The 24,047-nt window shown below is 36.9% G+C and overlaps 1 protein-coding gene across 3 annotated transcripts in view; it reads right to left on the reverse strand.

The window, feature by feature from the left end:
• LOC101209672 (putative 3,4-dihydroxy-2-butanone kinase) overlaps positions 1-23,126 on the reverse strand; it is a 34,452-nt gene extending 11,326 nt beyond the window's left edge. The window contains exons 1-11 of one of the 3 annotated variants that reach the window (XM_031888291.1): positions 22,968-23,126; positions 22,421-22,494; positions 22,268-22,331; positions 20,163-20,264; positions 17,978-18,090; positions 17,850-17,897; positions 7,734-7,805; positions 7,474-7,563; positions 5,142-5,315; positions 4,745-4,828; positions 3,255-3,310 (exon numbers count right to left, since the gene is read on the reverse strand). In XM_031888291.1, coding sequence (XP_031744151.1) covers positions 3,255-3,310; positions 4,745-4,828; positions 5,142-5,315; positions 7,474-7,563; positions 7,734-7,805; positions 17,850-17,897; positions 17,978-18,090; positions 20,163-20,264; positions 22,268-22,331; positions 22,421-22,494; positions 22,968-23,007 — 917 coding nt within the window. In that variant the 5' untranslated portion in view covers positions 23,008-23,126. Of the gene's footprint in view, positions 1-3,254; positions 3,311-4,744; positions 4,829-5,141; positions 5,316-7,473; positions 7,564-7,733; positions 7,806-17,849; positions 17,898-17,977; positions 18,091-18,342; positions 18,754-20,162; positions 20,265-22,267; positions 22,332-22,420; positions 22,495-22,967 lie in introns of those variants that run through there. The other 2 variants (XM_004137330.3, XM_031888294.1) reach the window with 2 other exon arrangements.
• Between the last annotated feature and the right edge of the window lie 921 nt (positions 23,127-24,047).

The following is a 24,047-nucleotide window of genomic DNA, read 5'->3' on the forward strand; positions in this document are numbered from 1 at the left end:
TGGCAGCCAGTCATTGATAAAATTCAAGGCAAATCGGAAAAATGGAAGAGATATAGCCTATCAAGGGGAGGCCAAGACACTATGCAAATCTTTCTTTCTCATCTTACAACTTATTACATGTCAATTTTTTTCTTATTATTAATAAAGAAGTTTGTTTCCGTTTCAAAAAAAACTTATTACATGTCAGTTTTTCTGATGCCGAAAAAGGTAATTCAAGAAGTTAAACATATTATGACAAATTTTCTTTTGGGAAGGTCATAAGGGGGCTGGATCATCTTGTCAAATGGGGAAACAAAAAAAATTAGCTTTATTAGCTAAGTGGGGATGGAGATTCACAAAGGAAGAAAATGCCTTATGACGTCAAGTGGTGAAATGTATCCATGAAAGCAGTTTGGCGTTTTTAAAGGAAGCGAGCCTCTTCATTAATATAATGAAACGAGACTAATGCTCAAAGTACAAGAGAAATATAGAAAGAGCTTGAATTTCTAAGGGACAAAGAAACTGGAAACCAAATACACGGACAAACAAAACGTGGCCCAAGAGCTAAACAAACTCCAAACAAGACAGAAAAACAACCAAAACAGCAGCTGAAAAAAAATCAATATAATTAAGGAGGTGTCAACCTAGTTGAGATGTCCGGGTGCACCTTTTGATATCCCTAATTTTTCTTTTGCTTGTTTAGACTTCTTTATTACGCTTATTGTATATTTCTTTTGTGCATTGAGTTCTTTTTATTAATAAAGAAGTTTGTCTCCGTTCGGCAGCATTATGAAGATTGTCTCTTGGAACACTAGGGGTTTGAATGATTCCTCCAAACGTGCAACACTCAAAAAGTCCATCTTTAGTCTCTCTGGGTTTTTCTCTTCATGGAGGGGATAAGTAAAGCCAATTTGCTGATGCTGATATTTTGAAAGATTTTTTTGCATCTTCTTGCTAGTCTCTATCTAGATTCGAGTGTTTTCTTTTTTAGAGTTCATGCGGCAACTTCATTGGAAAAATCGTGAGGAACTTCTTTTGGAAAGGATTTGCTGGTGGCAAGATCAATTATCTAGTAAAATGGAGCTTGGTTTCCCTTCCATTAAAAGATGTGGGTCTCAGTCTAGGAGGCATTAAAATTCAAAATTCAGCTTTGCTTTCTAAGTGGGGTTGGAGATATTCAAAGGAAGATTCAGCTTTCTAGAGGAGAATTATTTGCAGTATCCATAGCAAAGATACATTTGATAGGTTCACTTTGGGAAATCTGGAAATAGCCTAAGGAGTCCTTGGGTTAATATCTCTAGAATTGATGTAATTCAAAGTTGGATTTGGACCCTTTTTTTATCCAAGAATTCAATCTGCCATTCTCAATAGGAGAATGGTTATTTATAGATGTGAGTGATAGTTTACAGTTAGTTGTTTGGGTGTAACTAATCAGTTATTGTAACTGATTAGTTTGAAGAAAACAGAAAAACAACTAATACCAGAAAAACAACTAATACCTAATTGTGCTGTTATCTTGACTGTGTAATTGCATCAAGAATGTGGAGGTTAGTGGAGCATTTAGCTTCTTTAAACTTGGCAGTGGCAGCAGAATTGGTTTTTGGACAGATTTCTGGGTTAGTCCCTCTACTCTAAAGGAACTTTTTCCTTCACTTTTCAGAATTGCTTTATTACCACAAGGCTCAGTTGCAGATCATTGGGATCTTACTACCCTCTCTTGGTCCGTCTCCTTTAGAAGAAGCTTGAAAGAAAAGGAAATAGTAGCCTTTAGTTCCTTATTGGCTCTTCTTGTGCCAAAAAAAGTGTTTGATGTTGACGACTCTAAGGCTTGGTCAACTGGAGAGCATTCTCTGTTAAATCTCTCTCAGCCCACCTGAACTCTACCTCCCCAATGGATAGAAAGCTCTTTAAAGCCCTATGGAAATCAGGCTGCCCTCGAAGAGTGAACATTCTGATGTGGATCATGTTTTACGAGTCCCTAAATTGTGCAAAAATTCTTCAAAAGAAGTCCCCAAGCAAATGCCTCCAGATTTCAGTTTGCCCTCTCTCTCCTTGGTGATTCAGTTATTGGAGGGTCCGCCTTTACCTAAGAAGCCTCGGCTGATTTAGTTAAATCTATTAAAAACTCTTTTAGTGGAGTTGTGGTTTGAACGTATCAGCGAAACTTTCATGACATGTAAAAACTAAACTTAGGAATTTTCAATTCAATGCAATGCAGCAGCTTGGTGCTCTCAAAACAAGAATTTTACAAATGACTCCACTCAAGACCTTTGTCTCAACTGGGCAGTTTTTCTATCTCTGACAGTTTCCTAGGCCTACTTCTGATGTGGTGTTCCCTATCTGGACTTCCATTTACACTTTTGTTGTATTAAGAAGGCTCAGCCTTTGTACTGTCTGACATTGTGTTTCTGCCCTATTTTCTTTTCTAGTTTTCGGTGGTTTTTTAGATTTGCTGTAATAGGCTGGATTTCGCTCTCATTGTAATAGGCTGGATTTTGTCCTCATTGTTGTGATAGGCTAGTCTTACTTGGGTTATGATGTTTTGGTGCTAAGAGGGTGTCAACCTAGTTGAGATGTCCAGGTGCACCTTCTGATCCCCTAGTTCTAGTTTCTTTCTCTTGTACATTGAGTTCTTTTTTTTTTTTCTGAAACAGAGACAAAAACTTCTTTATTAATAAGAACTCTAAGTACAAGAAATTTATACAAAGAGAGCAATAAAGAAGAAAAAGAAAGGGGAAACCCATAGGATCAGGAGGCGCACCCGGACATCTCAACTAGGTTGACAACTCCATAGCACCAATCATCATATGCCGAGAAAGAAAACATCAAAGCAACACAAAAACCAACAGAGGAGCAACCTAATAACAATCGGCCTATTACAAGGGACCAGAAAAAACGATAAAAAAAATGAACAGAAAGAAGTTTGTTATTAATAATAAAGAAGTTTGTCTCCGTTTAAAAAAAAATACTAAATAACAAATCTACAATAATAAATAAATACATAATTCTATAGTTTCCATTAGAAGACTTCCCCATTTTACCCTTTTATTCTAAATTTCTAAGAAAACACTTATGTTTCCTTTTAGGTACAATTCCAGCTCATTGAGAATTGAGACCAAAGTTTCAACAAAGTGATGACATTTAAATTTCACATAAATTTGTAAGCAAATCAAAATTTTGTGTGATTTTGAAAATTTTATAATTATCAATATCATGATGCTGGTCACAACTAGAAGGCACAAAACTTAAAACAATGTGTATATGTGTAAACCTACCCGTTAACCATGAGCACCACTCTATTACCTCGTGTTATTGGAACATAATTAGTTTCCTGCAAATATTACAAAATTATTTTAGAACAAGAATGCTGGCTAAATTGAACCCCATCGTTCCTTTTAGGGAAAAAAGAATAATGAGACAGAATGCACCCATAAAAATGTAAGAATACAAGGTTAAAATTTTGATAATTGTGTTTTAGATATGAATAATTGTTGATTATTTCCATTCTTGTATTATATTTTATTGTATTGGTAGTACTATATTTACCAAAAAAAAATTTCCTTCTTTGGGTTCTTCTATTTAAGAAAACTCTTCTCTCTTTGTGAAATATACAGAAAATTATATTATTTTGGCATGGTATCGGCTGAAACCCTGAAAACCCTAATGTTTTGAAAAACCTAAAAAAAATTATAAATCTCTTACAGCACCTCGCTGCCCACATATGTCCACCGCCTCGAGGGTCGTCGCCACCAATCGCTCTACTCCAATCAGTCGCCGCAGCCGAACATCACCGACAACCACTTTTTTCTTGCACCTAGACATCTCAACTAGGCTGACACCCCCCTTAACATCCTTTGTGTTGATTTCTTGTTTTTATTTTATTTGCTTATACTGATTTATAGTCCTAGCTTGTTGTATTCTTGTAAGATTTTATCATTTATCTTGGGCTGTATTTTTGTTGGATAAGATAAGGGCGCTACAGTGTATCAACCTAGTTGAGATGTCCAGGTGCTTATTGATCCTTTGGTCTTTTTTGTTTCACTCTTTGTATAAATCTTTTGTACTTTGAGCTTTATTATTATCAACAAAGAGGCTAGTATACTTTTTTTAAAAAAATAGTATGTGTTTGAGGTGTTAACTATTTTAGTTTGAGAAAAAAATAGTAAACATTGTAGCAATTGATGAAGATAAAACAATATTTACTGTATGCCCGAGTGTGCCTCGTGACCCTCTCTTTCCCTCTCCTCTCTACTTTTTTAGGCTTCTCTATTATCCTCATTGTATAATTCTCTTGTACTTTGAGTTTTTATAAAAGAAAGTATTTACTATAACAAGATATGGTTATTATAGTCCTAGGAATGTCCTTGCCCCAAATGCCCCCTAAGTGTTTGAAGTTTCCCCCTTCATTTCATTCATTCATGATATTTATTCTCTTTCTCAAAAAAAATAAAAATAAATAAATAAACAAATAAGAGGTCTTGTAGTCTACTGCCCTCCAAAAAGGAAATTCCCTTCTCTCAAAGACTGAATATTGGAAAGAATATAGCATGTCCCAAGGAGAAGTTAGAGAACCGTTCAGAAATTGGACTATAATTGAAAGTTCAGCAAGTTTAGTTGTTTCATTCCTATTTAAACATGTGTACTTTATTAAATGTTTGCTTCAGATTTTGATAAGCAAATACAATCGAGCATCAAAAAAAATGTTGCCATTTCACAAGCAACATTTACAAAGGCTGAGAAAGTTGTGACCAAACTACCAGCATACCGGTGATAATATTTGTTTGAGAACATGAGATACTATCACATCAACAGGCTGAAGATCGGCCACAGCAGCACCAGGTTCACCATGCTGAAACAAAACAAATATCACTTAAACATGATAAATCATAAATAATGATGATCATAATTCACAAAGACATTAAACGTATTGAACCCAAGAAAATTGACTGGGAGTGAAGGGGGAAAAATGTTGAATATCAGACAAGGAAACTTAGTTCTGTTCTGTCTATTCTGTCCTCAGTCATTGTTATAAGGAGAGTACACGTTTAACAGAATAAGCACAGAAGAAAGAATAAGATAACCCGATAAGGCTAGGGATTACAGGAAAAAACTCCCAGAAGTGCTTTAGTTTTAAAGATGAGCTAACTCAAACAATAACCTACAATTCCAAGACCAAGTTCCATTTTCCCTGGGCCCAGACGATCTGATGTGACCTGGCCAGGCAGTGTGCAAACTGACAATGCAACTCCCATCGTTCCAATCATTTCAGCTGCATGTTTTGCTTCTGTGGCAACATCTAAAAGAGAAAGCCCCGCTGCAGCAGCAGCTCCAGCAACCTTTCCTCAACACAATTCAAGGAAAAATAACGTAAGCAAAAGAAGTAATTGTTCCTGTCTGAATACTCAGGAAGCAGTGAAACAATAAGTTCAGTGCTTAATATAATTATTGAAACTCAATAACACAATCTAAAACCGTCAATAATGGAACAAAAAGACTGGGCAGAGGGTCGGTGTAAAGGACCTAGTTAGAGATAAATGGGTTTATTAGGAGAATATTAGTAAGAAGTTTAGAAGTGGCATATAGGTAATTAGATATTAAGTCTGTTAGGAATTTCAGTTATAAATAGGAGAAGGGTTGGAGAAAGAGATGAAGAATTTTGTGGGATTTCCTTGTATGGAAATTCGGGAGAGTCTAGCCCACTCGAAAGGCTAGGGATTACATTCTTACTTGTTCTTGTGATATTACAGCGTATATTTCAATATAATTTCCATATTTGATTGTTCTTGAGTTTGTGTGTTCTTGAGTATCTCTTGTTAGATTGGGTACCTAACAGTTAGCTTCTTACTACACAGACTTGATACACATGGAAGTCTACACCCATCTACAAGCTCAACAGGTGACATCAAAGCAGATACTCTCTCTCCACCGTTATTGTTGATTTTGGTATTGTTTACACTGTTTTGCTATTTTTGTTATAAGCATTCTAAAGTAAGTTACGATTTTTGTGTTTATTTAAAAACAAAGCAGATACTTATCCACAGACCACACACAAGAGAGAGGTAGAGAAAAGACAAGAAAAGCGAGCATCGTGTTAAACAGTATCAAATTTGAGGTCAGACCTATTTAAAGCACGATCTAAATGAAAACTGGTGAAGACAATCTTGGAGAATTATTGGAGAAATTCTTGAAGTAGAAGTTTTATTGAATGTAAATAATGAGTGAAATGTTGGCACTGATCCTTTTACATAGACCCAAAGAGAAAAGGTGGCTTTGCACCTAACTACCTAACAAGAAATCAAGGGGTTTTCCATGACAAGCCTTCGACATGGATGGACTGTTTTTGAATCTGCACGCTTGAATACAACATCATGCAGCTCCTTATCCAAAGCCTTTCAGGATCACTCTCTGAAGGAGACTTTGCTGAACAGGCCAGCCTTCATATCCCCCCTTCACTTTGATGCCTTGGACAACATGATCTTTGAATAGCCTTTTGCTTCTGCCGGATCCTAGCATAAATGAGACCTGCTTTTCTAATGTATATATGAGTTTATTTTGTGTTCTGTATAGGTCGACTGCTTTATTTTGGCTTTGTATTGGCTACTATCAGCCTAGAGGAAGGATGATTTTTTTATTTCTTATTAGCTTTTTGGAAATGATGAGGGTGCTAAGGGGAACAATGCCTAACTTTCCTTTCCTCTTAGATGAAAAACTCGGGGTATGACTTGGCAGTCTCTCTAAAAACTCTCACTTTTGAGTTCAGCAAAGAGAAAACAGAGTACTTGAATTGGTGAGTATGGGAAGCTTGAGAATCAGACCAGGTAACTTGGGCAGGAACTTGGAATTGAGCGCATGTTTCTTCTAATATATCAGGGTTAATTTCTGAAATCAACTTTGCCTTAGAGGTTTTCTTCTTAGTATTCGCTTTCTTTCTGTTCCTTCCAAAACAGGATAAGGGTTTTGTCACACCTATTCTAAAACATTAAACTGAAATAATTAAAAGAAAGAGAACACAATTGGTCAAATACACAAAATATCCAAAATACCCTTGATAACTCTACATCAACTCAGCCCCCTAGAATTAAACTTGACCTTGAATTTAAGTTGAAAGTTTGAACTCGTCAAGAGCCTAATAAGGAAAGATATATGCGACAATGAATGTGTTGGTTAGGTTGTTATGAAAACATTTAAATTTTTATGCAACAATGAATGTGTTGGTTAGGTTGTTATGAAAACATTTAAATTTTAATCGAAAACTAATTTTGAATCTAGCTAACATTGGTCTGCATGGAAATCATTTTTGTTTTTGTAAAAGGAAACAAGTCTCTTCATTAAGATAATGAATAGACAATACAAAAATGATGATACAATGAAGAGCCAATAGAGATGACCAACGTGTGTACCCACACATCTCAACTAGGTTGACACCCCTTTATATATACATGCACACATATATGCATGCATGCAGTTGCATAGAGAGAGAGAGAGAGCACAAACCTTGTGAACAAGTATAGTCCCAGCCAATCCTCTCCGGCCAGTTATACCTCGAGGTGGTGGCAAGGCACAATCATCCCCAACAATAACAGTCTTCCAGGTCAAACAAACAATAGTTACTTTTTCTTTAGAACAAGATAAAAATATTTTAAATGATTACTAAAAATCATATTACTAACTTTTCTAAAATAAAATGTTAAATTTTAGTTCTATTACTGCTTTCACACTTTACCTTGACCAGAAGAAAAAATGAGAAAAGTTACCTCTACTTTATATCCTTCTGATTTTGCTTGCTCAGCAGCCAAACCAAAATTTAAACGGTCACCAGTATAATTCTGTGAACATTTATATTAGAGCACTTTCTATTAAGGTGCAAAGAAAAATATAAACAATTATGCAACAAGGTCACTGAGTTAGAGCATAGGATGAAGAAATAATCTTCTATGATTCTGAAAATAAATAAATTTGTCTGTCCGTCATCCCATATTTTTTTACACACAAATCCTATTTTCAATGAACAATGAACAATGAACCCTAAACCTCTTAAAATCAAAACTGAATGGTTCTTGCTCCCTTAAAGTTCCATTTTCTGCTCCTTCACAAATCCTCAGCACAGAGCCTTCCATCTCAGAAAAAAACCTTGATCTCCTGGAGGTGTGCAGCACCAAAATTCAGTCATCTGATGGTTTCATAAAGTCAGTATCGCAGGTTCCCCTACCAAGTCTTTTCACTATTCCAAACTCTCCAACCCCAACACTATTGTAACTTTATTGCGAGGTTCCCCCTGTCATATTATCAATTCATCTGAGAAGCATCTTGCTGAGGCTATAGACTCTCCATTCAGTGTCAGTAGTCAAGATTCAGTGGGTTTCCTAAGGGATTTTAATCATAACATTACCTCAGAGATAGAAGGGGCTGCCCTTACTGCACTATTTGATGAAACTGCATCCCCTCTTTTAAAATTCCCTCGTAATTGCCTAAGGACCTGCTGTCTTTAGTCAAAGATTGTGGCATAATTCTGGTATAAGGGGTCAGCCCACTATTTTCAAAATTCCAAGTACTCTCCTTCCTCTCATCTGAAAAGTTTTTGATTGCCTTGTGGAAGTCAAATAGCCCCCGGAGAGTTAATAATCTAATTTGGGTCATATTTTTGGGTTCCCTAACCGTGCTGATATTCTGCAAAAGAAGGCTCCCAACAAGTGTTTACTGCCCTCTGTTTGTCCTTTTTGCTTGAAGGCCAATGAGACTATACTCCATCTCCTTTTTGCTATGCCCCATCTCTTCCTTCTGCTGGAATAGATTCTTCTCCATTTTCAATATTGCTTGGGTTTTTTATGGCTCCCGTTGTTCCTCGGTTCTCCCAGTTGGCCCATCCATTTTTTAGAAAAAAAGGATTGAAGCTTCATTCACCATTCAGTGTAAGCAGGGAAGATTTTGAAGGTTCTCCAATTGATCATGAAATGTTCACACAGGAAGATATCAAAGGCACAGACTTTCAGGCTCTAGACACTTTTTTGGTTCAATAATCGGTTGCATTGTATTTTGTATGACGAAACTTGTGTAGTTTGAAGGTTGCAAATAAAGAGATTGGCTTTCAAGTCTCTTAAAACACTTAATTTAGAACTAGTACTCTCACAAAAATCAAAGAAGAAGTTGGGCTCAAGAAATGTTTCCAAGCGGTTGAACATTTTTTTATTTTTAGCAGTTTTTGTGGTTTTATCTTAGTGAAGATTCAGCAAGGTTGTTCGTTGTTCTCTTGGTGTTCCCTCTTCACTCATCTCGAAGCTTATTGTGGGCATTTTGTCAGCTTACGTTGGGTTCTTTTTTACATCTGGTTTAATTAATTACTTTGAACCTAGTTTAAATTCTAGATTTCATTTGTGCTTCCAGGATAGAGGATTTTGTTTAGCTCGTTGCTATCGTTGATTTTGATTTAGCCATTGTTTGTATTTGTTTTGGCCCTTTTGCTCTTTATATAACTCTCTTGTACTTTGAGCGTTAGTCTCTCTTATTATTTTATTTTTGATAAAGAGGCTCGTCTCCATTCCAAAAAAACAATGAAGCCTGAACCTTAAACACCTAAAAGGGTTGAACCATTAAAGAGATCATGGAAGACTATTGAAAAGAAGAAGACAAGGTAGATGTGGAAAAACCTAGTATAGGGAGAAAAAACCACGATAAAAGTCGCTCTTATAATTTTCTAATGAATTCAAAAGAGTACAAGAGTAAGAATATATATAGACTAAAATATGATCTAACAAAAAAGGAAATAAAACTAAGGTACCAAATACCCTTGGAGCTATAAATCTCCACTAGACCCTAATTTCCAACACTCCCCCTCAAGTTTTTTTGAAAAGGAAATAAATCTCATTTATTAAAAAGAGAGGTAGAGCTCAAAGTACAAGAGGGTTATATAATGAGCAATTAAAGAACTAGGGATCAATATGGAAAGTTTGGAAGTAAATTCCATTAAAACAATTTGGAGTTCTATGGATATAGGATGGGAATCAGTGGAATCTTTTGGCGCTTCCGGAGGCATTCTTACCTTATGGGATAAAAGTAAAATCACGGTGGTGGAAACCATGGAAACCATAAGAGGACGTTATTCCCTCTCAATAAAATGTGTAACTTTGTGCAAGAAGTGTTGTTGGGTTACCAATGTTTATGGTCCGTATGGTTATAGAGAGAGGAAACTTGTTTGACCATAATTATTAACAATTACAAAATGCGGAGATGAGGCTTGGTGTTTGGGAGGAGATTTTAACATCACTAGATGGGTCTATGAGAGGTTTCCTGTTGGCAGAAGCACAAGCGGGATAAGGCAGTTTAATGCCTTTATAGATTCTTCCAATCTAATGGAAATTCCCCTTCAAAATGGCAAATTTATTTGGTCAAGAGAGGGTGGCACTGCTGCAAGATCTTTGTTGGACAGATTTTTTATCAACAGTAAATGGGATGATGAAATTGAAAACTCAAGAGTGACCCGTAAAGCAAGATTCTTCTCCGATCACTTTCCTTTATTATTAGAGGCAGATGCAATACTATGGAGGCCATCCCCATTCAGATTTTGCAATAGTTGGTTGTCGATAAAAGAGTGCAACAAGGTCATAGAGGAAATCGTAGAGATTTCTAAAAGAAATGTATCAGCTTGGTGTTCTTCAAATATAGAATTCAACGATTACTACAATCAAGACATTTACCTCAATTGGACTGCCTTCATTTGATGAGATTCAATGTAGTTTTCCCCGATTGCCAGTTCGGAATTAGTGCTTCTGTAGTTTGGATGAGTTTTATATGTGTTTTTGCCGTTATGTTTTTAATTTTCAGCCTTGCTTTTGTCTACCGTAGGTAGCTTCTGTTGTTAATTTGGTTGTTCTTTTGGTCTTTCCATGACCTTAGTAATATTTTTTAAAATGAGACAAGCGTCTTTATTATTAATAAACTCAATGTACAAGAAGCTACACAATGAGAATAATAGGGAAGCCAAGAAATGTAGGGGAGAGAGAGATAGATAGGATAAGTAGATGCACCCGGACTTCTCGACTAGGATGACACACCATAGCACCCTCATCATATCCAAAATACAAAAGAAAAGACCAAAGTACAATAACAATACAAAGGTCAAGAAAAGACCAAAGGAACAACCAAAATAACAACAGAAACTACCTACAGTACACAAAAGCAAGGCTGAAAAATAAAAACATAACGACAGAAATACATCTAAAACCCATCCAAACCACAGAAGCACTAATTCTAAACTGGCAATCAGGGAAAACTACATTGAATCTCATCAGATGAAGGCGGTCCAGTTGAGGCAAATGTCTTGAATGTAGTAATCGTTGAATTTTGTATTTGAAGAACACCAAGCTGCTGCGTTTCTTTTAGAAATCTCTATGACTTCCTCTATGACCTTGTTGCACTCTTTTATCAACAACCAATTATTGCAAAATATGAATGGGGATGGCTCCAATAGTATTGCACCTGCCTCTAATAATAAAGGAAAGTGATCGGAGAAGAATCTTGCTTTACGGGTCACTCTTGAGTTTTCAATTTCATCATCCCATTTACTATTAATAAAAAATCTGTCCAACAAAGATCTTGCAGCAGTGCCACCCTATCTTGACCAAATAAATTTGTCATTTTCATGACCTTAGTATTGTTATTGTACTTTGGTCTTTTCTTTGTATTTTGGATATGGTGAGGGTGCTATGGGGTGTCATCCTAGTTGAGAAGTCCAGGTGCATCTACTTATCCTATCTATCTCTTTCTCTCTCCCACATTTCTTAACTTCCCTATTATTCTAATTGTATAGCTCTCTTGTACATTGAGTTTATTAATAATAAAGAAGCTTGTCTCATTTTCAAAAAAAGAAAGAACTAGGGATCAGTAGACGCACCCAAATATCTCAACTAGGTTGAACCCCTTAGCATCCTCATCATATCCAGAAAAACAAAGATAAGGAAATGATAAAGAGCTAATAAAAGTGGTTGAAAACATAAGACCCATCAGCATCCTTTCATGAACAAAAGACAGAAAAATCTAAACCGGGCAAAAACAAGGCCCTTTCCTAACTCTCCTTTGCTCGACTCAAAGCGACTAAACAATAAAGGCTCGCCAATTGAGATGAATGTTCTATGTAGAATAATCCTGGAATCCTTTGACCATGGAGCACTATGATGAAGCATTTAAACTAGCATACTCTAGGCGATCGGACCATACTGAAGCCGTATTGTGGAAAACGTGTTGATTTCTTTCAAACCAAATTTCTACTAATAAAGCCTTGACTGCATTGCACCATAATATTAATGATGTTTTCTTTAAATTTGGTCCAGAGAGAACTTGTAGTACATTACCACTAAAACTGCCATAAAAAACCCATATGAAATTAAAAATTTGCAGCAGCTTACACCAACAATTCGCTGCATAAGGACACTTGAAAAAAAGGAGTTGAAGATCTTGATATACAACATAGATGGCGCATATGTAGAGATTATTGTCCCAGTCTAAACAAATATTTCGTCTCTTCTGATGTCACATTCTTAACATTCCTCCTTTTATTCCTCACCTTCTTTCTCTTCGAATACTAGTTGGGGGGAGCATCAGGAGTCGAAGAATGACTTCCTTGACAGTGTTATTTTCCTTTTTTATCCTCTTCCCAATTCATCTCTACATGTGTCTTGTAATCTAGAATTCAGAAACGTATGTCTTATTCTCATTGAGTCAAAGCAATGTTACATATTTATAAAGAGAATAAACTAAACCCTAGAGACTATGTAAAATTACAATAAAGGACATATGTATATATATATATATCATAACACTCCCCCTCAAGCTGGAGCAAATATGTCGATCATGCCCAGCTTGTTGCACAGATAGCTTATTCTTGTTCCATTTAAAGCTTTAGTTAGAATATCTCCCAATTGTTCTCCGGTCTTCACATATCCTGTGGACACCAACCCATCTTGGATTTTCTCACGAATGAAGTGACAATCCACCTCAATATGTTTAGTTCTTTCATGAAATACTGGATTAGATGCAATATGAAGTGCAGCTTGATTATCACACCATAATTTAGCTGGCACGGTAATACTAAAGCCTATCTCAGATAATAGTTGGTGAATCCATACTATTTCACACACAGATTGTGCCATAGCTCTATATTCTGACTCAGCACTCGAACGAGAAACAACATTTTGTTTCTTACTCTTCCATGAAACTAAGTTTCCACCTACAAAAACACAATATCCAGAAGTCGATCTCCTATCCTCACGAGACCCCGCCCAATCAGCATCAGAAAAACATTCAACTCTCGTATGTCCATGATCTTTGTATAGGATCCCACGTCCAGGAGCAGCTTTTAGATAACACAAAATCTGCTCTACTGCAGCCCAATGATCCACTGTAGGGGAAGACATGAATTGACTTACAACACTTACAGAATATGCAATGTCTGGTCGAGTCACTGTTAAGTAGTTCAACTTCCCAACTAATCTCCTATATCTCTCAGGATCTTTACATAATTCTCCTTCTTTAACAAGTTGCTGATTTGGCATCATTGGAGTGCCACTTGGTTTGGCGCCTAATTTTCCTGTTTCAGACAACAAATCAAGTACATATTTTCGTTGAGACAAATAAATACCTTTCTTGCTTCTCATCACTTCAATGCCCAAAAAATATTTCAATTGGCCCAAATCTTTTGTATAAAACTGACCCTGAAGGAAAGTTTTGAGAGACGAAATACCCAATGCATCATTTCCAGTAATAACAATATCATCAACATATACAACTAGTAGAACTATACCCTTCTCAGATCGGCGATAGAAAACTGAATGATCAGATGTACTCTTCTTCATACCAAAGCATACAAGGGCTTGACTAAACTTACCAAACCACGCACGAGGACTCTGTTTCAAACCATACAGAGATTTTCGAAGGCGACATACTTTATCACTCTCCCCCTGAGCAACAAACCCTGGTGGTTGTTCCATATAAACTTCCTCTTGAAGATCACCGTGAAGAAAAGCATTCTTAATGTCAAGTTGATGCAACGACCATTTATTGGTAGCAGCCATGGAAAGAAATAGGCGAATGGAAGTTAACTTGGCAACCGGAGAGAATGTATCTGAATAATCAGTGCCATAGATTTGAGCATAACCTTTGGCAACAAGGCGAGCCTTTAAACGAGCCACTGTTCCATCAGGATTCATCTTGACAGCAAACACCCATTTACAACCAATGGCCTTCTTTCCTGCAGGACGAGATACCAAATCCCAAGTACCATTATCATCTAAAGCAGTCATCTCCTCAATCATTGCATTTTGCCAGCCAGGATGAGACAAAGCTTCATGAACAGAGTTAGGAATAGATGTGGACTCAAGAGACGTAATAAACGCATATGTGGAGGGAGATAACTGGTGATAGGAAATAAAGGAAGAAACGGGGTAAGTACACTTGCGTTTACCTTTGCGAAGAGCAATGGGAAGATCATCACTTGGCGCTGGATCACATGATGAAGGAAGCATTGATGGAGGACATGAGTCTGAAGGTTGTGGTGGAGGTCGTCGGGAGTAGACTTGAGAAATCAACGGGCGGGAAGGAGGCACATCAGTAGACAAGGATGGTGTGGGAGAGGTAACCTCATATATAAAAAGATTGTCATCCTCCCCCTGACATAAACTCGATGGTGATGAAGTAAAGGGTGTATCTTCAAAAAAGACAACATCAGGCGAAACCAGATACCTTTTAAGGGTAGGACAATAACAACGATAACCCTTTTGAACACGTGAATAACCCAAGAAGATACACTTCAAGGATTTGGGATCTAACTTAGTATGATGAGGACGAACGTCACGAACAAAACAGACACAACCAAATATCTTAGGAGCAATAGGAAACAAATGCTTGGTAGGAAAAAGAACACGATAGGGAATCTCACCATTAAGAACAGAGGAAGGCATTCTATTAATCAAAAAACAAGCTGTAGAAACAGCATCAACCCAAAAGATTTTTGAAACATGCATTTGAAACGATAAAGCACGGGCAGTTTCAAGTAAATGCCTATTTTTTCGCTCTGCAACACCATTTTGAGATGGAGTGTCAGCACAGGAAGATTGATGAATAATGCCATTTTCACACAAGTAAGAACCAAGAGAATGAGAAAAATATTCACCCGCATTATCAGTACGCAAAGTTTTGATAGAGACATTAAATTGGTTTTTTATTTCAGTATGAAAGGCACAAAAATGAGATAATAACTCAGAACGATTTTTCATTAAATATAACCAAGTTAGACGAGAATGATCGTCAACAAAAGTAACAAAATAACGAAAGCCTGTTTGAGATACAACTGGACACGGACCCCAAATATCAGAATGAACTAACTCAAATGGAGCAATTGCTCGTTTATCGACTCGAGGACTCGAACTAAGACGATGAAATTTCGCAAATTGACACGAATCACAATTTAAAGAGGACAAAGACCTAAATTCTGGATAAAGTTTCTTCAACACAAACAAAGATGGATGACCTAAACGACAATGGACTTCAAAAGGAGAGGGAACGACAGGACACGCCACAGCTTGCGATACTTGATGATCAAAGAGATAAAGGCCTCCTGACTCATATCCTCTACCAATAATCTTCTTCGTCACACGATCCTGAAACAAGCAATAACCAGAAAAGAACATGACAACACAATTTAGGTCATGAGTAAGTTGACTAGTAGAAATTAAATTAAAGGATAAGTTAGGCAAATGTAACACAGAAGAGAGAGAAAAGGATGGGGTAAGGTGAATAGTGCCAGAGCCAAGAACAGAAGATGTGGAGCCATCGGCCAATGTAACAGATGGGAAAGGGGCAGGGGACAACGGTCTAGAAAATAGGTGAGAATTACCTGTCATATGAGCTGTGGCACCAGAGTCTATGACCCATTTGGTAGATGATGTAAGAAGACACTTTATATTACCTGGGGCAACAGTGGATGCAATCGGAGTAGAGGAAGATGACGCTTGTAATGACTCTTGGTAATTCTGAAACTTAGCAAACTCATCTGCAGAAATAGTAACTGACGCCTCTGGTATATCGCATGTGGAGGCTATCTGAGCATGTTGAGATCGTTGACTATTCTTATATAGCAATTTCCGACAATCACGTTTCATATGGCCTGGCTTACGACAGTAGTTACAAACAATCTCTACAGACTCTGGTTTTCGATGATCAGTACTATTCCTCTGAGGTGCCCGAGGGTTATTGTTCTTGCTAAAGAGAGCACTACTGGGTTGAGGAATAGACACACTAGTCGGAGAGCTTTCAATGCGAAGGACTCGAGTGAAGGCATCATCTAATGATGGAATCTTGGAGTCAGAGAGAATCTGTGTCTTTGCCATTCCAAATTCAGGTAAGAGTCCATTCAGAAAAATCATAACAGCCATCTTCTCTCGTTGAACTTGTTGAACTTTAACATCAGGACTAAAAGGTAACAACAAGCCAAGCTCGGCAATGATCTTCTTAAGCCGCATAAAGTAGCTGGTGACAGACTCAGCTTTCTGTTCCGCACGAAAAAATTGCATACAAACTTCAAACATTCTATGCACTTGCTCTTTACCTGAGTATAGAAAATCCAAAAATTCCAAAAGTTCTTTAACAGACTCACAGTGATCAACCAATCCAATTATCTCACTCTCAATTGAATTCTTGATCTGAAGATATAAACGGGCATCATCACGAAGCCAATCCTTCTTCTGCTTTGCATCTTTTGGGGGATCTTCAGTCATATGATCATCCATATCAGTACTTCTCAAATAAAATAAAATTGTCCGACGCCAATCGTAATAATTGGATCCATTTAACTTATGTTCTGTGATCTTAGAGGCCAAGGGAATAACGTTGGAGACTACCAAATTTTTTATGTCGGCCATATTGAAGTCACACGTTGATTGTAATCCACTCGAACAAAGAGAAAATCAATCCAAACAGCTGCAAAATTGGAAAAAGACACAAAACCAATCGTGTAACCTTCGGTTTTCGTCAAACCCGAATGTTATTTGATAGACCCAATGGTACAGACTGGCAGGAAACAATGGTTCGAGACAAGCCCAGAAGACAGAAGACAAATCGGACTTCACACGCGCTCTCACGCGCCGGCGCGTGGGTGAAGGTGACGATGATTCCGGCGGCGCGTGAAGGTCACGCGCGGTGTTTTCCGGCGATCGGCGAAGACAGACTTGGGCGGACGGAGGTGGTGCTTCTTATGGTATGGGCGGTGTCGACAAATGGTCACCGGAAGGTAACCCAAACTCCAAACCTAATGGAGGGCTCTGATACCATGTAATCTAGAATTCAGAAACGTATGTCTTATTCTCATTGAGTCAAAGCAATGTTACATATTTATAAAGAGAATAAACTAAACCCTAGAGACTATGTAAAATTACAATAAAGGACATATGTATATATATATATATCATAACATGTCTATCTCTTTTCGTCCACCCATCACCAAGATCTATGGTCAACAACAACCTCCTTCAATTTCATGCCCTATACCAGAGGCTACTTCGTCATTGGATCTGAAAACAAGTGATGATCTTCAATCTTATTTCAAGATTTAGAGATACTTATCCAAGGACTTCTAAGACTTAAATGTCCATTTATTAAGTTGGCAAAAAGTTGCAAAGCAAAGTAAGATACACATGTAAGAGTATATACAAACATAAAAGAGCAATTCCTTGAACGTTTTTTCAATCTTTGAAATATTGTTTCTTCGTGTAAAGAAAAAGACATGAATGAACGAATGACACAAAAGAACCTACAAAATGATGGGTCCAACGAAATGAGAAATTTACAAATATTGCACACTTAATGAAGGATGAGAAATTCCAGACCTTCACGATGAGAAGACACCCCATAGGTCCAGTTACAGCTCGAATTCCCTGAAATTTAATTATTTAAATGCAAAGTAATAACATGTGAGAAAGCTAGTACGTGTAAATACACAGCCAAGAAAACATACAGCCAAAATCGAATCAACTGGTGGTGAGGCAAAAACATCTCCACAAATAGCTGCTGTCAGCATTCCTTCCCCAACAAATCCAGCATGTGCAGGCTCATGTCCACTTCCACCGCCTGTATCGTGAATTAGAGAATAGAGAAATTAGCATCATAGAAGTGTATAAGTATATATGTGTATATATATGTATATAATAAAGAAATCTATTCAAAGAAAGCAAATGTACTATCATGTTTCAAAATAAAAATTTTATTTGATTGGATGAAGAGAAACAAGTGAAGGAAATAAAAAGCGCTCTCTCTTATTAGTGAGTTGGTTTTTGATATGGTTTGGAGGATCAAGATACCAAAGAAAATCAAGTTCTTTACCTAGCAAGTTTTGCCTGGTCGTGTGAACAATTTGCCTTGTTGATGGGCCTCTTTTATTGTATTCTCTGCCAGAAGGCAAAGGAAAACCTAGATCACCTTCTTTAAGGATGCCAGTTTGCGAGGTCTGTGTGGAGTTGTTTCTTGCAAGAGTTTGACATTCAGATTGTTGACTAGAGGGAAATTCGTGCAATGATCAAGGAGTTCCTCTTCCATACACCTTTTGGAGAGAAAGGTTGTTTGTTGTGGTATGTTGGGGTGTGCATTGTACAGTGGGACATTTGAGAGGAGAGAAACAATAGGATGTTTAGAGGGTTGGATAAGGACCCTATCGAGGGTTGGTCCAAAAAAAACCATCTGGGTCAAGTGCTTTATTCTTGTGAAGCATCTTGGTGGCTGCCTTTATCTCCACTTCTGAAAATGGAACTGTGAGTATTGAATTCTGCCTTGGAGATATACATTTTCAAGCAAAGTTCAAATGGAGGTACCTCAAGCCTGGGCTTTTTGAATAAAGTTGTTCATAAAAATTCTGGATTAAGCCTTCAATTTTCTTGAATGAATTAGTTAACACGCCATGATTTTTTTTTTTTTTTTTGAAACGGAGACAAACTTCTTTATTGATAATAAAAATTAAAAGTACAAGAGAGTTATACAATGAGTGTAATAAAGAAGCCTAGAGAAGATAAGCGAAGGGGGATCAAAAGGTGCACCCAGACATCTCAACTAGGTTGACACCCTCTTAGCACAAAACATCATATCCCAATTAAAGCTAAAAATAAAATATGTCAACATACAATGGAGACATAGTCCAGCCTAGTACAAAGAGCTAAGACAACACGCCAATAGCTCCGAGTTTGGACAAACTGGGATAGTTCTGGTTACCAGTGAGACTAGATGGTTGAGGGGTTCCAATAGACTCACTCACATAAGCTCGCCTTGAATTCTGTTTGTCGTTCAGAGGACGCTTCTTACCTCCTGGGGTACAACCATGTAATTTCCAACATTGTTCTTTGGTGTGCCATTTTTTCTTACAATGCTCACAAATAGGAACCAATTTTCCGTTGTGTTTCTCACTGTCATGAGTAGAGGACCTCTCGCTAAAGACAACAGAATCAATGGCAAGAATGGTCAGAATGTTCATAGCACTCATATGGTCCTCCTCAAGGCGGACTTTAGAAGAAACCTCTATTAGGGAGGGAATAGGTCTGTAGCCCAATATACGACCATAAAACTACATCGAACTTTGAGTTTAGACCAGCAATGAAGTCATAAATTTTGTCAACCTCTTCAAGTCTAGAGTGTTATATGCCATCACTAAGACAGTTCCAGACAATTCCTCTACAAAGAACCATTTCCTGCCAAATGATGGAAAGTTTGTTAAAATAAGATGTGACATCCATAGTCTTCTGCTTGCATTCATGGGCTTGTTTTCTCAGAGTATAGAGACAAGAGGCATGTTGACACTTCGAATAAAGTTTTTGAGTTGTGTTCCATATATCCTTGGCAGTTGCAGCATACAACAAAGGCTTTCCAATCTATGGCTCCATACTGTTGATTAACATGGTCTGAGTGAAAGGATTCTCCCCATTCCAAACATGTTCCTAGAAATCACCAAATGGAGGACGAGGTTATTAATATAATTAGATTATTCTTAGGAGATATTATTCTTAGGAGATATTATTCTTAGGAGATATTATTCTGGAGATATTATTTGATATTATTTCCTTAAGTGTATTTCTCTATGGTTATATATAGGCTTGTATCTCTATTAAGTAATTAATGAAATATAGATTTATTCCATAAAATCAACAGAGGTATCTCACCTGTTAGAAAGCCAAATTTGTGGCGCGCCTTTGGGATCATTTCAACAGATTGTGACCAAGAGAAGTAGTTCTGGTCATTCAACTTCTCCCCTATAAAGACTTCTGTAGTTTGTGCCATAAAACCAAACACGTAAGTAGAAGACAAATTACGAAACAAAATTACCGAATTCTCATAATATATCGATGAGTTGGTTGGGATGTTAGGACTAGGTATGCGTGTAGGGGCTCTAAGGGCTCCTCAAACATTGGAAGTTGTTGACGAAACATAGCCAATTATTGTTGGGTGGTATTCTACACTTTGGGTTTGGATTGGACCGAGGACTCACCAACTTCAAATTCCGATTGGGTATGGAAGTTACCAACACTAGGATGACCGTTGGATAGAGTTTCCAATAGGATATAATTTTTGGTTGGATAGTGTCGAGGAAGAAGTTGGTTTGGTTGACCTAGGGTTTACGACTACACAAAGGATGGTAGGATGGAGGAAGACGGATGCAGCAGATTCATGTGTTGTGTTTGTGGCAGTGCGTGGGCAGTAGGGATTGGCTGGTTTCCGGCGACGACGAAAGGGTAGTGGTGTTTGACTGGTTTTGCAGCAGCAGCACAAGCGCAGTGGGGTTTGGCTAGGTTTGCGACGACGCGTAGACAGAAGGTTTTGACGGCAGCACGTTTGGCTCTGGAGGAAGTTGTGGCACGTGTGAGGAGGAAAGTATTGGTCGGCATGATCTGAAGGAAGCAGACCAAATTGTCCAAGACGGCACTAGTCCGAGCGTCGACGATGACAGTCTCGCCAGTAGTGTGGTTCTCTATTCTGGTTCCATCAAGACCAGTGTTTAGAGTTTTGTCGTTATCCCGCTCTGATACCATATTGAAAGCGACAAAAAGAAATAACACAAAGTTGTACAGAGATAAAAACCACAATAGAACTTTTCTTATTATTTTCTTATGCAAAGAATTACAAAGGGGGGAAATTAATAGGCAACAAGAGCCTAAATAAAAAAGGAAAGAATAGTTAGGTTAACATAAATTACAAAACTACCCTTGAGCTTTTAACACACAACAAGTACACTAATTCCAACATTCATCATAGACTTTGGTGAAACTAAACTCAACAAGCTTCATTTTGAACCCAGGATCTATCACGACAGCAGCTGCCCAAAACTATGTTGCTATCTTTCCAATCTTTATCAAACTTTTCCAGCATCATTTTACTAAGGCTGCTTATGAAGGGATCCTCCTTCATAATTGCTGGAGTTAATTCTGAATGAATTCTCCATATTTCATGAAAGACGTAATGGCAGATTGGTGAGTCATGGTGGTAAGGATGTTTGTTGTATCAAGAATAATTTTTAGGTACATGCAGAGAATCTTGACCAACTTCCACTCTTCCAGTGAGGGTGCTTCCTATAATCAGGATCAGAGGTATCCAAACAGGAAAATACTTCTTTTGTCTTGAAGGCAGCCACCAACATATGATAAGTTGTATTCCATTGCATTTGATCATCAAGAAGGTGATTTCTCTCACTAGGCACTTGAAGTTGTTGCTTAGGCTCTAAAAACTTTTCCTCATGAGAATCGAAAGTTGTGACATATTTCACATTGTCCCAAATTTTCTTATCTTATTTTCTCCTGCATCTAATACATCTTTTGCACTGTCGATTGAAGTCCAAGCAATATAACTTCCAACTAAAAACTAACCATTGAGAATAAGGGATTTTTTTTATGGCAATTAGGGGCCTGAGGTTGTCAAGGGCAGCTTCATTCTGTCGTTGATTATAATAACTTCCCTTCTAATCTCCAGTCAGAGAGACATGCAGCAACAGCATGACTAAGTGCATTAGGCGATTCTTGATATGGTTCCATTGCAACATTCAAAACACATTTGTGCAACTTCCACTCACTGTCAATAAAACTACCCATAATAAACACATGACCTACTGATCAACTAGAACTCCACATGTCAAGAGTAAGGCATATTCGACCTCGAATGGCCTCTACAAGGTTGTCATCTTTATAGCTCATAACCCAGTTCAGCATGCTAGGACAACGTATATTAAAGTTGACAAACACTTCATGATATTATAATATTATTTAGAATTGTACACCTGATATAATGGCGACTTTGTCGTATGTTGCACTTGAAACATCAGCTCGTAAAACAACCTTCACCTGTATTGCCATAAAAGGATTGGTCAAAATTAGTATTAGTATTACCAAAGATCATTTCTGAATCAAATTGGGTAGACAAACGTAGTAACCTTAGGGAAACCATCCAAGTACTGTAAACCAGGATATGTTTCCACCAAACCTTCAATAAATTCCGTCACCACATCTGAAATGCATCCATATAATAAAAAAAAAAAAACAGTTAAATGAGTCCTTGCTCTTTCTACAGCTATTCAGGTTAAGAAAGAAAAAATGAGGAGAAAAAGAAGGAGCAGCGTTGTATCCTTTGTTGATGGGGTGGGAAAAAAACACCAAAAGAAATGTCTAATAATCAGGAATTCGGGTTTTCACGAACTAGTAGTACGTGTGAGCAAGTAGAATAGATGTCAGTTTAACACATTTTGTTTTCTGCCTGCTTTCGTTCCAAGTATTTAATATGCAACTATAATTAGAGATAAATCATAAATGGAGAATGCAGAGTATATCAGCAAATGTAGAAGAATAGAAGCTTATTCAGTTATTCTTTCTCGATAATGAATCAGCGGACATTCAAAAAGTCAAACAAACGAAATCGGGATCGGTGGGGATGGAAAGAGGAAAGGATCAGGTAAATAAACAGTCCCAAGCAGGAGAACTGACTGTCGGGATTGTTGATGAGCTTCTTTCCTTGAAATGCCATGCCAGCAAGTCACAGAGCTTTCCTCAGCTCCCTCGACCCTTTTAAAGGCGATCTCGAGGCTCTTATTTTTCGGTTGTTTTTCCTTGTTGATTGAATTGAGATCTTTTTTCACACTATTTATTACTTTTTTTAGTTTGACTTTTATTTCACACAATTACAAACACAATTACAAACACAAAGGAAGCATCCGAAACAAAAGGGGCGTTTGGGGAAGAAGTTAGATTGGTATTGTATAAATACCTTCGTTCTATTTGAGTTAATACTTCGTATTTAATTTTTGTTTCACCTTTGGGAAAACCTAATACTTGAATAACATAAATTAATAATCTTCCAAATTGTCTTCCAAATTTAATTCCAATTTTAAATTTGTTACAAAATATAAATATAATCAGATAGTAAACTTGTAAATTCAGTAGCAGAATTGTTTGATATTTTGTTTAAAATAATTTTTATAATAAAATTATATTGATTTAAAAATAAATATAAATTAATAAAAAAACTAAAGGATAATGATTTAAAATGGTAAAACTAATTTAGAAACTACCCAGACAAATATGCAACATAATCTTTAACTAATATCAAATTAATTATTAATTGACAAATAATTCTAAGGGTAATCTCGAATTATTCTAAAGAGGCACGATATATATAATTTCGACCATTTAATTTTTTTTATATATTTTTCTACATTTCTAAATAACAAAACTCCTAAAAGATAACAAAAAGTAAAAAAAAAATAACAACTTACCTATTCATTCCATTCATTATTTGACATGTTATTTATTAATTCAACATCTGTGTATATTTTGAGGGATTCTATTAAAAAATTGTTCATTTTAATTGAAAAACAACGTTATGATTGTGTTAGCATCATACGAAAATGATCGTATTGTCCCTCAAACTTGTTCGCAAATCCACTCAATGCATGTTGCTCAGGGTATGATTCTTCCTAAAACATTTTAAGATAAACAATTAAATATCATATTTTGTTGCTTATTCGGTACACAATAAATAGTATCGTGCATCAATGAGGCTTCATG

The sequence above is a fragment of the Cucumis sativus genome, chromosome 1 (genome assembly GCF_000004075.3).
Source record: "Cucumis sativus cultivar 9930 chromosome 1, Cucumber_9930_V3, whole genome shotgun sequence".
Taxonomy (NCBI): Eukaryota; Viridiplantae; Streptophyta; class Magnoliopsida; order Cucurbitales; family Cucurbitaceae; genus Cucumis; species Cucumis sativus.